General features: G+C 46.7%; 1 protein-coding gene across 2 annotated transcripts in view; it reads right to left on the reverse strand.

The window, feature by feature from the left end:
* SLC8A3 (solute carrier family 8 member A3) overlaps window positions 1-14,845 on the reverse strand; it is a 151,139-nt gene that overhangs the window by 116,733 nt on the left and 19,561 nt on the right. For both annotated transcript variants that reach the window (XM_049706212.1, XM_004262177.3), the window contains exon 2: window positions 11,794-13,639. In XM_049706212.1, the coding sequence (XP_049562169.1) occupies window positions 11,794-13,577 (1,784 nt within the window). In that variant the 5' untranslated portion in view covers window positions 13,578-13,639. The remainder of the gene's footprint in view (window positions 1-11,793; window positions 13,640-14,845) is intronic.

Here is a 14,845-nt window from a genome sequence, read left to right on the forward strand (position 1 = left end):
AGGGGAATGGAGCTCTCTAAGACGCCCACTCAGCCGAAAACAATCCCGGGGGTGGGGGGTGGCTCATGGCAACGAGCAGAGCAGAACAGAGCGAACCCTCAGGTTCCCCTAAGGAAGCCCTTTCTGCTAGTGGGGACTCATTTCTAAGGCCTTCAGGGAGGTACTGTGCAGAACTGCATCCAATCTGGGCTAAGCAGATTAGTTCCCTCCCAGGGAAAGGTTCTGGGCAGCTGAGCAGGGCAGCTCCCTGCGCGGTAGCAAGGGGCTGTCATTACAAGGCCCAGATAGGACATAATGACATGCTCCCCGGAGGGAGCTCCTAAATGAATTACAGGGTGTCTCCTGAGCATCAAAGGCAGCCTGTGCTCAGAGGTAGCCGAGCAGTCCAGGAACAGACCTTCTGCAGAGCTGGTGTAGGGCAGGGGTCAGGCTGGGGAGGCGCTCGGATGCCTGAAGCCAGAGGGCTCTGTGGATGTCGCTGACACTGGGAGAGAAGAGGAGGAAAGCATGGGGAATGGGGGATGGTGGGCACCCCGGACCTCATACCTAAGAGATGTGTTCAAATCCCATATCCTCCGAGCTTGCTGCAGCCGGGAGGTAGTACAGAGCCAGAGGACAGGCCAAGAATTCACTCTGTTCATTCATTCATTCATTCACTCATTCAACAGGCATCTCTTGTGTCCCTATGATGTGTGATGGAAATGAACCAAGTGCTGCTCTGATCTGAGGATGCACCCTACCTGGGGACCGTTTACTCCTGAGGTCAACTTCTACTTCTAGCCGTGCATGTCTCACAAGCTGAAGCCAACCAGCCCTCCTTCTAACAAGTCCTTCTGAGTTGACTGGAGGAGGGGGTGTGCAAGCCACCTTTAATCACTCCAAACCGAATCCCAGCAAAAGGCAGGAGGGAGTGGCTGAGGCTCGGCGATCCCTCTTTCATAGCAACTCTCACACGCACTCCCCCGTCAGCCTGGGAACGTCCTGAAGACAGGGACAGTGCCTCTTCTCACTGTGCTCAGCCCACAGAATGAGCTCCATGAATGTCTGCTGACTGTACCCTGAGAGACTGGCCCCTGCTTTCCCACCTCCTCTCTGGAGGGAGGGCTCTCATAGGCTCTCTGGGGGTTGCAGGCAGAACCCACCTGCACTCTCTTACCACCCTCCTCCGCTAACCCTTGGTCCGGGATGTCCTCAGACACCAGGGTCACAGCCGCAAAGGAGGCCCCTCGATCTGAACACATGGTCCTGAGCCAGCCTTGCCCTGTTCCCCAGGCAACAGGCCAAAGCATTATCTGTTGATAGTTCCTGATGGTGAAGTGACACAAACAAGGCCCCTCTGTGTACCGGCCTGGGCAAGGGTGTGTCTGAGCCAGCAGTCAAGAGTGATGAGTCCAGACTTCTGAGCTGGGCATTAAGGAGTCTATTTGGCCCTTGCCAAATTCCTTGGGCCCAGCTGCCCCTGAATTAAAGGACAGCCCACTCTTGCTGTTAAGGAAGAGATGTCCTCTTAACTCCTTCCATATGAGAAGAAAGCCTGCTGCTTTCAGCTTCGTGACCTTATTCTGAGGCTAAAATATGTAACATACTTGAAAGAATATGTGATTTATAAGCAGAAGATCTAGGTTTGGATACTGACCCTTAAAAGCTCTGTGTTCTAAGGTAAATTAATATTTCTTACTTTCAGTTACCTCATCTGAAGACGGTGATAATATTAACTCTAGAGGTATGACAAATCCTTTACTTTTAAAAGTTGAATTTTATATTTTCATACAAATATTAGAAGTTTTATTATGTAAGAAGAAAAACAACAATAGTAATCTTTCTCCAAGGTCTAAACAATGCTGAAGGCTCGATAACCAATACTGTGTCCTATATTCTGATATATTCTCCGGAATTTCTGGATCTCCCCAGGAGGTCACCCTCTTCAAAACAACTTTAAACAATTAGTGCCTAACATTTTCAAAGCATTTTACATCAGTTCGTTCTTTGAAAGTCAGCCCGTGGCTGTGTTTATTCTACTCTCTCCCCAACCCCCAAAATAGAAAGTATGTATTCTTACAACAGTCCACACAGCTTAATTAAAATGTCACTTCTGTCTACTTTGGCTAGAACTATATTAACTCATTGTTGTAACACTAGTTATCTTTTGCTATATTTTATGAGAAAAGGGAAATCGAATTAATTTTCAGCTAAGAATCTTCTAGCACCTGGGATACATGAGAAGGAATAGATAATTAAAATGGCCTTTGATGGGGAGCTGGTTGGGAACCACTGGTCTAGTTTATGAAGCCCGCTAGGTTAGCAAGGTTTCTGGAAGATTCTGGTCTGATAAGAAAGTTATGTGCATCATGCGTCCAATGGGGATTTACGTCCCTGTGGATTCATCCTGAGATTAGAAGAAAGTTCCGAGTTATGCAGGATGAAGAAGGCAGTGATCCAATGAGGCTTTTCGCATTAGGACCGGCCCGGTATTGGAGAGATAGTGGCAACTTCATGCTAGTGCACCCCAGTGAAATGAAGACTCCTACTTTCTCTATCCCATGAAGATATCCCTACTTTATCCCTTCTTTATCCCTACTTTCTTTATCCCTTTCTTTCCATCTGTCATCCCAGGACTAGAGTTGACAGATAGTTGGTTTTTCTTCTCACATCCACAGCTGAGTCCAGATACAGCCTCAAAAATCCTTTCCAAGATGGCTGCCTGGACAGCCACGATGGACTGACTGGAACTGACACCGAAAGAGTCCTATTTTACACCCAGCCCTGTGTCCTGGGACGTGGACACTTGACAGAGTCACATACTGTGCCACCTGGAGGTGAGAACACTCTGGCTTCCGGGGAGTTCCTGGAAAGGCATCAAATTACAGCTGCAAAGATAAGGGGGGGCGGCGCGGTGCCTGCTGGCTCCGGTTAAGTCCAGCAGACCAGCTGTCTAGCAGGGGAGGGGTGGGGAGGGAAAGGCTGTCATTCTATCTCCGGCAAGCATGAGTGGCAGGGAAGCTTTCCGTCCTGGTTGGGAACACAGGCTGCTCTGGAAACCCAAATCCACGAAGAGGCTTTGACAGTGACTCAGTACCCAAATAGTGCACCTGAAAATGACGACAGATTATCTTCTGACGTTAGTCTTCTGGAGAGGACGGACCAGAAGAGGGCAAAGGAGGAGGATGAACCTAGTAACCTTGAGATTTGTGTCACTGAGCATCACCCGCTGGGAATGTTTTCTGTTGATCTGGGCAGAGGCCATGTGAACCTTGGCTGCTGGTCTGTGGCCAGCTTGATGAATACGGTAGGGCTGAGGGCTCCAGAGGCGGCAGTGTCTCCCATTCTCTAGCCTACCGCCCCAGCACTGACCACTGTAACATCAGCACTCTCTCAGAGGCACTGCAAACCTTATATACTGTGTCAGTTTGGAGGTGACAGATGACTGTCTCACTTGGGACTTCCTTCTAAGCGACACTGTCCACCACTTAGAGACACAACTGCTTAGGTAGCTTACCATGGGAACCCCTGGGCAACTTTGTTTTCCCACCCCACCACCCAATTATGGCAGATTAACTGTCAAGTTGGGGGTGGGTGGAAACCTGGTTTGACACAGGGCAACCAATACGTATTGGGCCAGTGGCCTTTGACAGAGTTAAGGTGGAAAAAAAGGCGGGGTTGGGGGGAGGGGGCAACAGAGTTCCTCCCTTGAGAATCTGAGCTAGAAGAATAGAAGGATCTTTCCAAGTAGGAGATAGGACTGTTGGGCTGTGAGGTATCATCAAAGCAACAAGGGAGAAGGCCACAGAGAGAAGCAGAGATGCCAGGAGACAGAGACCCCATGGCCTAGAGAGACAGCGTCAGAAAGAGAAGGTGGTCCCTAGGGCTCCCGCAGCCTCTGATGCCTTTCCAATACCAGTTCCAGTCTATGCTGGATCCTTACAATTCAACCTTCTTGTCTTAACAGTCAAACACTTTGCGGTGAAGGGAAAAAAAGAGCACCAGGATAAGTGGTTTGTTTCCTGGGAGATATCAGTCTTCTTGGTATTATCGTGAGGCTAGTTCTTTCTGTCCAAATGCCGGGCTGTCTTAAGGGATACCCACAGTACACTCCTGGTCACCCAAAGAAATCATAGATCAGACAGCAGAGAGAAGGCAATCCAAATACAGATGCCAACAGTGTGAAGGAACGGGACGTAGGGAACAGGATAAGAGTAAGAGAGGAGACGGGACTAAAGGATGTGGGAGGAAGGCACTGAGCTCGAGCAGAAGTAGAAACCACGGCGTGAGTGTCAGCAGCGCCTGGAGCACACACGGTAGAGAAAGAAAAGATGCAGCCGAGGACATTTAGAAGAGAGAGCAAGTGTCAGCAAAGGGCATCCACACAGAAAGGAAGGTACAGGAGGGGAAATAAAGTGAACACATAGAAGACTTGCAGCCAGGGCCAGGGCTTGCTCTAGGGACGGTTGCAGGGTACACTCTCCATCACCACAGCTCAGAAAGAGAGGGTCGGGTGGTAGTGGGGGTCCCGAGGAGAAATCACATGGGATACATGAGGAGGAAACCAAAAGGGAGACAAATCAAGACCAAGAGCTCTGAAAAAAGATGGACTACTACAGAGAAATGGCAGAATTACTCACCTGTAATCCATAACTTGTTCCACAGCCATATTCTAAGTAGGAAGTTACTATCAAGATGTCACTCATTTTGAAAGCACCAACTAAAGAGTCTAGAATGTTGTCTGTATCCTAACTAACTGGTCTTCGTGAACCCTTGCCACGAAGTGGTAAGTGAACTGGGCTCAGGCAGGGGCAGGTTAACAAGGCTGTGTCCGTGCACGCTGGCCCTTCGCTAGAGAGGGTCAGGTTGGTGCCACACTGATAACTAAACTCAAATACATGCGCACACCTAGTGATGGCTCAATTTTAGAAAAACAAATTTTTCCATAGTGGATAACTTTTACTTTCAATTTTATCTTCTTCTGTACTCACCCAGATAACTTCCTACTTGGGTGCGTGGTGGGCGGCAGGGGTGGGAATGTAATTCCTATGAACGATCATTATCACTCCACCTGAGTATGTTTACCTAGTGCTTTCCTTCATGGCCTTTTAGCAAAATTCTCAACACATGTGATTCCTGCAAGAGTTTCTGGACGGTGCAGAATTTAAATACGGGGACTTTGCTCTGTTCGCAGGTCAAGGAGTTCTCTCTCTCCAACTATCAGTTACACACTACTGGCTCTATGCCAGGACTTCTGATTGGGTTCTGGAAGCACAGGTTAGTTTTTCTTTTAAAAAGACAGCAAGAAGGGCTTCCCTGGTGGCGCAGTGGTTGAGAGTCCGCCTGCCGATGCAGGGGACACGGGTTCGTGCCCCGGTCTGGGAAGATCCCACATGCCGCGGAGCGGCTGGGCCCGTAAGCCATGGCCACTGAGCCTGCGCGTCTGGAGCCTGTGCTCCGCAACGGGAGAGGCCACAGCAGTGAGAGGCCCGCGTACCGCAAAAAAAAAAAAAAAAAAAAAAACAATAAAAAGACAGCAAGAAAACAACGTCTTGAATAAACCGAAGACTGTAGCTCTTTGAATTCTACTCCATTCCTCGTGGAGTTGACAGGGGCACAGCTAAAGGATGGGGAAGGAATAAGTGCTCATGTATGACCCAAATACACCTGGGAAGTTGATAAAAGTTGGACAAAAAGGAAGAGTCCTCCCCACTCAGCCACCTCACTTTGCCCAAGTATCCCTTTCCATCATGCTTGTGAGTGAATGAGGAAACTTCGAAGAGTCGAGACAAACGAAGCAAGGTTCATAGCAGGATCTCCACTGTCATTCCTTTCTTATTGCCTGACGCCCCAACTAGTATCATTCCAAGCAGTGCACAGGAGACCCTGCTTTGAGGCTGAGACTGTTTCACCTTCTGATTGGCTGGTCATGTGATCATCTCCAATGGCAGTGCGTCTCTCTCCTCAAACCCAAACTGACATTCTTCCTGGCAGAATCTCTAACCCTGCACCCTGAACTTTCTCATACCAGATGGCAGACCAAAGTGAGAAGACCCAGGCCAGGCACACTGAACGCTCTGCTGTATATGGTCCCTGACCAGGTCAAGTAGAGGGAGTGTTGCCTGATCCAGTATTGCCAGGAATGTTGTACCCTTAGACCCTACAACAAATTAACCAGGAAGGCTCTGGACTTCCTGGAGATCTTTCCAGACATGTACGGTTTAAGTATACTTGGGGTGCTTTATGAATCCTGAAGTTGGAATATGTCACCCTTTGACATATTCTTCGGCAATTTCAGTAATTAAGAAGAAAAGAAAAAAATTAGCAGGACCTGGGGCCTTTCAGGGAACAACAACCAAAGCTTCTGCTAAAGAGTCCACATAGCCTCTCATCACTCCTTTGGGCCCCAGAGAGACAGAATTGTAGTTGAACAACCCTCGCTGAAATGTTCCACTGTACTGTTAAGTCCCCCCATTAAACAACTGGCTTAGACACGGATTCCCTTCTTCAGGACAACTCTGAACCAAGCACACAGCTCCACTGTGAGTTCCATGGAGCCGTGGCCCGGGTGACCGACTGTTTACCTAAAGCCACAAAGACAGCTTGTTACTGGAAATCAGGTACTGCAGGCAGGAGAGAGGAGAAAGGGAGGGATGCCAGCTAAGGGGGAAATACATCTACCTCCACTGCACTCCCACCCTCACTAAGCGTGCAGCTTGTGACTTTTCTCAAGCGCAGAAAGGGCATTCTAGAGGCAAATCATCTTCCTCCGTGGCCAGATAGACTATCCTATCACCCTGCTGAGCCAAAGAAAAAGAGAAAAGTCCACTGTGTTTCAGTCAACTTGGAGAATGTAAAAATTGTGTCCTGGATAACTCCAGATTTGTATAGGTTTTGATGGGAAGATGCCTTGGGCTGAAACTTTATAGAGAAAGCACCCCTGGAAGAGAATGGCCTGCATCATTCTGAAAAAAAAAAAAAAACAAAAAAAAACCCCTGCATTATTTCATGCAACAAGGTCTAGCCTGAAGTTAACCATCACTAAAAGATGTCTCAGCTACACATGTCTCCCTCAGCAAGAGATCACTAAGACAAAGCTTTTTAAAACTTTTCTATGGGCTCACTATTTTCCTTCAACAGTTTCAAGGTGAACCAAGAGATTAAAAATAGTCCATAATATATTATTATTCTTAGTTAAGACATTAGTCACATAACACTCCTGGATGCGCACTTCCAGAGCATCTGTCACCCAAGAATTTCCATATTCTTTCCGAAGTTGAGATTTTGATGGATAAAAATAAAATGGAAAGGTCCAAATCGGGAGGGGGAGACATTAAATCAGTAGCATCTAAAAACTCCTTTCTATCTAAAAGTCTAACTTTCTATCATATCTACCCGTGTGATCCTGGACAAGTCACTTTGCATCTCTGATTCTCAACTTCATGATGTGTAAAATTGGGAGGTCAGATAGCTTCCAGTTTTAACGTCCTGAGTTGCTTGGGAAATGCACGGCACAGCTAATACTCGATTCTTCTTTGAAGGAGGCCTATGTTATTTAATTATAGTAGATCTTGACATCTGTGGCTTTGACCCCAAAGGTCAATGAGTCGCAATAATCTTATTTTTGCAGAGGTACACTGTGAGCCTGGGATACAGGAGCCAGCCACACGCTCAGTGAGTGAGATGAACGTGCTGGCAAGCACCCGTATCTCGGTGAGCCTTTATTATTATCTGCAGGAGGCTCAGAGGCTATTATTATTCCCAGGATGTGCTGCAGTGGTAATCACAAGGGTATGGATTCTTCTGGAGCACGAAGATGTCAGTAGTATCCCTCTCAAAGATCACGAGTTTATTGTAACGTGGGTTTAAAGTAATCATGTTTCCACCCACCCCCCGCCCCTCTTCATCTACTTCACTACTACATCCTTAATGAAGGTGACTTTAAAAACTTTAGTCAGACTTCCCTGGTGGCGCAGTGGTTAAGAATCCACCTGCCAAGGCAGGGGACATAGGTTCGAGCCCTGGTCCAGGAAGATCCCACATGCCGTGGAGCAACTAAGCCTGTGCGCCACAACTACTGAGCCTGCGCTCTAGAGCCCATGAGCCACAGCTACTGAAGCCCACTTGCCTAGGGCCCATGCTCTACAACAAGAGAAGCCACCGCAATGAGAAGCCCGCGCACCGCAACGAAGAGTAGCCCCCGTTCGCCGCAACTAGAGAAAGCCTGCGCGCAGCAACGAAGACCCAACGCAGCGAAAAATAAGTAAATAAATAAATTAAAAACCAAAAATCTTCAGTGATGTCACACACACAATTAGGAGTTTCATTCCCCTCTTATTGAGCTTATCTCAACCATACTTCTCCCATGTGTTTTGATTTGTGTGTACACCTTGTGTCCACTCCACTGGAGAATAAGATCCTTGGGAGCTGAAATGCCAGCTTATCTTAATCACTTATTTCTCTCCGGTACCTAGTAATGTACCTAGGATGTAGCAGATATTTAATAACTGTCTGCTGAATGAATGAGCACCTTTGATGAGCAGGCACTGTGCTAAAGGTGCATTTTCTTCATATTTGTATGTAGTACTTATCACAATCCTGAAGAATAGATGTTATTGTTCCTATCATTCCAACAAAATATCTGGGGCTCAGACAGCTGAAGTGACTCATTACAAGTTACACAGCTGGTGAGTGATGGATTCACACCTGTTTGTCAGACGCCAAGGTTCATGTTTTTTCATCCTACCACGGTGCTAAGGACACCTTTGAAGAAGTAAAGCACAAAACCAAATGAGTGAATTCACGGACCTAATATTATTGATAGAGCATAGGCCTGGCTTCATCCTGAATAGATTCAGAGGAGTATGGTGAGGGCAAAAGTGACAGTGCTACCAGGATTGGTGGGCAAAAAAAGCTACACAAAGAGAGAAGGATTAGAAAGTAAAATCGTTCCAGGTGTCACACAGCTTCTGTCTAAGTCCTCCTGAGGGTTTTAATTTCAGTTTCCAAATCGGTATTGCGATTAGCAGGGTCTCAGGGTAAGAGCTAGATTCTAGATAAGATGAAGTTGAACATTGGACCTGGAAAGCAAGCATTCATGATCCAATCATGACAGTCATCTGAAAAGCCACTTTCCTTCCTGGGTTTCATGGTTTCGGCAAGAGCTTTAGAGCCTTTCACCTCTAACTTGGCACCAGGAGCATCAAGAGCTTGTTAGAAATGCAGAATCTCAAGCTCTACCCTAGACCTTTGGAATAATAATCTGCATTTTAGCAAGATCCCTGAGTGGCCCATGAGCACATTAAAATTTGAGAAGCACTACTCTATGATACCTGGAAGATATTCTGAGGTCCCTTCTGGCTCCAGTATTTTATGAGTTTAGATTAGTAATCTTCATGGTAACCAAAAAACTTGCAAGCTTATTAATTAGGGTCACACAGAGATCCAATCAGGTAACCTGATTGGATCAATGGTGTCTTCTGAAGAATATTGTTAATTCATTGATATTACTATTAATGGCCTTGCTTACTGAGCACATACCATGTACAAGGAACACTGCATATAATATCTTGAATCATTATAACAGCCCTGCATGAGAGACATTATTATCCCCATTTTTTCAATGAGGAAATAATCTAAGTTAATAAAATTTCTCCAAACTACATAGTTACATCAGTAGTAGAGCCAGAATCCTAACCCAGAGTACTATACTTAGAGCCCATGGGTTTTTTTGGCTGTATCATACTGCCTCTAGATGTAAAATTACAATTTAAAGTATCAAAGGTAGGGCTCCTTTTGTGAGAAGAGACTAGTAGGCTTTGGACTCATTCTTCTGCAATGAAGAAGGCCAAGAGGGTAGTCTAAAGTCTACTGAAGTCTAAAAACTAATGCAAAGGAATCGATGGGAAACCCTACAATACCCTGGACCAGCATCTCAAACGTGTGGAACTGCACATACGTTTAGAACAAATATCACCCAGAAGCGATCATTCATGAGGCTCCTTTACACCAAGACAGTAATCAAGCTGGAAATACACACAGGTCTGAGGCAGGCTGAGTCATATTTAGAGATCCTAGGTGCACAATTGATTATTAATGAGGTGAAGAAATTGGGAGCTCAACTTCTGATCTCTCAAAAACTACCCTTCAGTTCCCTCGGTAGACAAGCACTGAATAGGAGGAACCCCAAGTCTGTCCAGTTATGGCCAGTGCTGTGGTCTTGATGTCATTTAATGCCTGACAATAACTTCTTATCTACTGACATTGCCATAAATACGTGTGAAATTTCATGGAGTTTTTCCTCCCAGCGAGGGCCTTCAGTTGTATGTATATAAATGGATAGTATTCTCTAGAAGGCACAGGTTTTTACTTAGGTTAACAAGTTATTATCCTTCCCAGCAAAATGACTACACAGAGCTCCAATAAATCAATTTGTCAATGGCCATTTCATTTCAGAAGACAGTATCCCTTGTTCCATCTTTGGCTGCTGTGGGTATGAGAGCCTAGGTCTATAGTTCAGAAAATCCTACAGCTGGGAGGAACTGCAAAAAGAGACGAGCCCAGCCTTGAGGCAAGGAAAGTATTGTTATTCCCACTTTACAGATGAGAGTTTTCATTTCCCATTGAAAGCGGTTTTAGCAGGTTCTTGGAGCAGTTTGACATCTCCCACTGTCTATAAATGCCCCTTTTGTTCTTCACACCTTCCCCTCTACTGCTTATTGCTTGTGGATGTGAGCAGGAATTCTGAGACCAATGTTCCCCCTTCTCATCCCCTTTCTTCTTGGCCACCTTGGAAAGTCTGCCCTCTCATAAGCTGCAAATCCTGGGGAGATTCGGTCTGCTATCTTCTTTAAAGATATCCATCCGAGAACAGGACTGAATACCCAGTACAGGATGTTTCAATGGGGAGAGGCCTCAGAGTGACAAAGGCAATAGAAGTGCAAGACCCAGTGTCTGAAGGACTAAATGGGGCAGTAACCTGAGAAGTATTTTAGGAGAACTCTGGACTATGAAAAGAGATGACCACACAGAAGATGTATTTTTCCCCCACAATTCCTAAGAGGCTTCTCCTCCACCACTTAGCCAGATTTTGGAGCTTAGACCTGTGACTGAAGACAGGTGGCCGCTGCCCTGGGAGCTCTGCTTCTCCAAGATACCTCCAGGACCCAAGCCATACTGATTCATCTCACCTAAACTGGGCAAGCCTCGCACCATAAAATAGTCTATTGGTGTTTAAAGAGACTGCTAAGTTTCAATCAATTTTGCAATTTCCAAATTGAAGGAGAGGTGCCTGAAATCTGCTTATACAATACAGTTGCAATGTGGTGCTGGAAAAAAAAAGCCAATGCCACTCACTTTCTTGAGGATGTCCTGATTGGGCTACCACCGTCTCAGAATGGAAAGGATTGGCTTCAAAGCTCATGTAAGCCCTTGGCCTGAGAAAAGGAGGAAGGAGAGACCCAAGCAGTCTCCTAGCTCTTGCTAGGAGAATTCACAAGAATCCCCCCAAATCTGATATCAGAACTTCTGTCATCCCACACCTCCACCAGCCATCATTTTGAGTTTCAGTGGACAAAATGTTCTACGTCCTTAGATCCTGCCACAGGACTCCTTGCCCGTAAACAATTTAAAGTGAGAAAGTTGAAGGAGATTTTGGAAGCAGAACCTGGCAGGAGGGTCTGCTGATCCTGCATACCTGTGATGGAACCAAAGTTTGACATTAACACAAATACAAGAAAAAGTTTTAAAATGTGGTGCAGGAGAGAAGGGGGTGGCAAGGGACGGAGGCAGATGGACTGTGGAAAGGTTACTTACACAGTTTCATCATTCTTGAACTCCATCTCCCCATATGTGTCTTCAAAATCCTCACCACCACCCTTGGCGGCCCCTTCTACTGTCCTAAAGGGTACGATGACTGTGCCCCGGGCACCTGATGTCCGCAGAACCTTGACCTCCATGACACCAATACTTTCACTGACATGAACAGTGTCACATTCAAAAGTGAAGATACCCGCATGATCATCATCCAAGATGGTGACTGTGGCCACACAAGGGGACACCAGGACAGCCCGAGGCAAGGGAAGACTATTGAGTACTCTGGGAGGCATCCCCTCCCCTGGCTGCTCCTCCTCTATGCGAACGTTGCTCAACCTCACAAAGAAGTGTTCATCCTCCTCAAAAATGTCATCATCGATGATGCCCACAGAGAACTCCTTCTGGGTCTCTCCTGGTTTCAGAACCACAGTGCCCTCTGTGAACTCATAGTCAGCCCCCGCATTGGCAGAACCATCCTCTGTTTTGTAATCCACATACAGGGTCTTGGACATGTCCCCCCCTTTCCTCACCACTGTCAGGAGCACAGCCCCACAGTTCTCCAGGCACTGGTAAGAGCACGGGTCAAAGAAGACCTTGGAGACAAAGTCCTCCGGCTCATCAGTGTGCACCTCGCTCATGCTAGAGGCCTTTTTGGCTTGTTCTGCTGCGTGCTTCTTCAGGATATTGCCTGCGCCAGTCATCATACGGGTGGCCTGGATCCGGTAGAAGGCGCGGCTCTTCTGTTGATGGGAGAGAGCATAGTAATTGGCCATCTCTACTAGCTGATCTAAGTCCTTCTCTGGGTGTTTTTGCTTCAGATCCTTGAGAATCCGGATCATCTCCCTGCGGGACTCATCCACTTCCTTCCCTTCCAGGGGCACCAGATGCCCATCTAGGAAGTGGGAATTCATCATTTTCCCATCCATCTCGATGCCCTTGGGGTGGCCACCCTCTGTCTCTATGATAATTCCTCGGTGTTTATCTGTGCGGTACTTTTTGTGCATGTATTTGTAGAAGAGCAGTCGCCTATCTGCCACCCAGGCCAGAAGGACACACACTGGAAAGAAGAAGAGAGTGAGGAGGCCTTCCCAAACCTGGACCACACCAGGAGAGAAGACGGCCAGGATCATATAGAGCCAGATGTAGGCAAAGATGCTCCAAGCAGCAGTGACAAAGAAGACTCGGAGGTGCTTTATCTTGCGAGTCTCTCCATCGGGGATCACGTAGACGCAGATACCAATGATAATGAACATGTTGAAGGCTGCGCTGCCTACAATGGTAGAAGGTCCCAGATCACCAGCAATGAACCCATGACCACACACCTCAATTAAAGAGAGGAGGATCTCAGGAGCAGAGGAACCCAGGGCCATAAGGGTCAGATTGGAGACAGTTTCGTTCCAGACCCTAATCGTGGTTGTGCTGGTCTCTCCATTGGGCTTTTTGATAGTCACCTCTCTCTCTTGAGAAGTGATGACTTCAATAGATGCCATGAAGCGATCAGCAATGATGGACACCCCGAGAAACATGTATATCAGGGCCACAAAATAGACAATGACCCTGGCAATCTTGTCTCCAAGGGAAGGGTTCTCCGGGTACCAGATTGGCAGGATGACACCCTCCTTGCAGTCCGACGACCCTGTACAGGACTCATTGTTCTGCCCTGTGCTGGGCACATCCCCTGAGCCACCAGCCTCTGCCCGAAGACCATTCAGGAAGAGCACAAAGGTAATCAGCCCAAAATGGAGGAAGGCAGAGGTAAGAGGCTGCAACCTTAACCACGCCATACACAAGACTTAGCCGCTGGCTTCCACTGCAGCACCAATGGTCCACCTGACAGTCCAGAGACCTAGAAGAGATCAGAGGGGCAGAAAAAGGCATGAAGAAAAGGAGGACAGCAAAGGGCAGGTTCCCACCAATTCAAACTGACGCTTCACCTTGACTGACGTATTGCACTAACACATTGGGCAGTCTCTCACTTGGAAAAATAGATGTCACTGGGAGGTACAAATAGCTGCTCTGTCCTCAGGACCCTCTGGTAGACTCTGTTGAAATATGGCTTAAAATAGCTGGGAATATTGGTATTGGAAACTTAAGTGGTACCCTTTTAGTCCTGTCTTCCAACCCCTTTGTTATCTGTGAGAGTTCTCAACAATCAACTTAAAATTGACCAAGTATAACATGAATATTCATCCTCACTTCTACTGTTTCTAGAGTTTTCAGCCTTCCTTACCACACTGTCATCATACTTAAGATACTCAAGAATCTTGCATAACATAGGTTTGCAGGAGTACATATTGAACTTTTTTCCTGGGCTACTCCCCCCAGATAGAACACCTTGCTCTGTGTGCAGTTGAGCCTGGTTGGGAAAAACTCCTTCCCCATATGAAAAATTTAGGGAGGCAAGCTGTAATTCTGAGATCACTTGGGAAATCAAGAGATGTTCTGTAGTGAATATTACCTGCCATATAGCTAAACTGAGGCCCTGTAAGCTGTGCCCAAGACCAGTCCACGGCAGTCCTTAGCCCTCCAGCAAAACATGCTTATGAAAGAGTTTAGGTATCCAGTTACAGGAAGGTGAAGATCAGTCAGCCACTCAAATTCCAAACCCAAACACTGAAAGGAACAGGTGGTAGAAAGCACTATAAATAACATGCAAGTGGCTCTCAAATAAGTTTCTTTTCATCTGTAGGCAAGATTTTGTGGGTGAAATGCAGCCTCCTCTGCTGGTCTCAAAGCACTAAAAGCACTAAAAGGTGAGCATGAGTTCAGAAGAATGGAAGAAACTCAGCTGAAACTACAGACTTCTCTTTCTACTCATTGCCTCATTCAGATGGAATGAGGAAGCAAATATTCAATACCTGAAAATAAGCAATTTGCCCATTTTTCCACCTCTGCTATAACCATGTAGGGGTATTGTTAGTAATGGAGGAATGCTGCTATTCCCTACCTGCTCCTCCTCCTTCTCCGCTGTTTCCCATTTCACGAAATAGCACTTCCATTCACCCGGTTTCTCATGCTCAAAAATCGCTGCCTGTCTGCAAGCCTTTCTTTC

This window comes from Orcinus orca, chromosome 2 (genome assembly GCF_937001465.1).
Source record: "Orcinus orca chromosome 2, mOrcOrc1.1, whole genome shotgun sequence".
NCBI lineage: Eukaryota > Metazoa > Chordata > Mammalia > Artiodactyla > Delphinidae > Orcinus > Orcinus orca.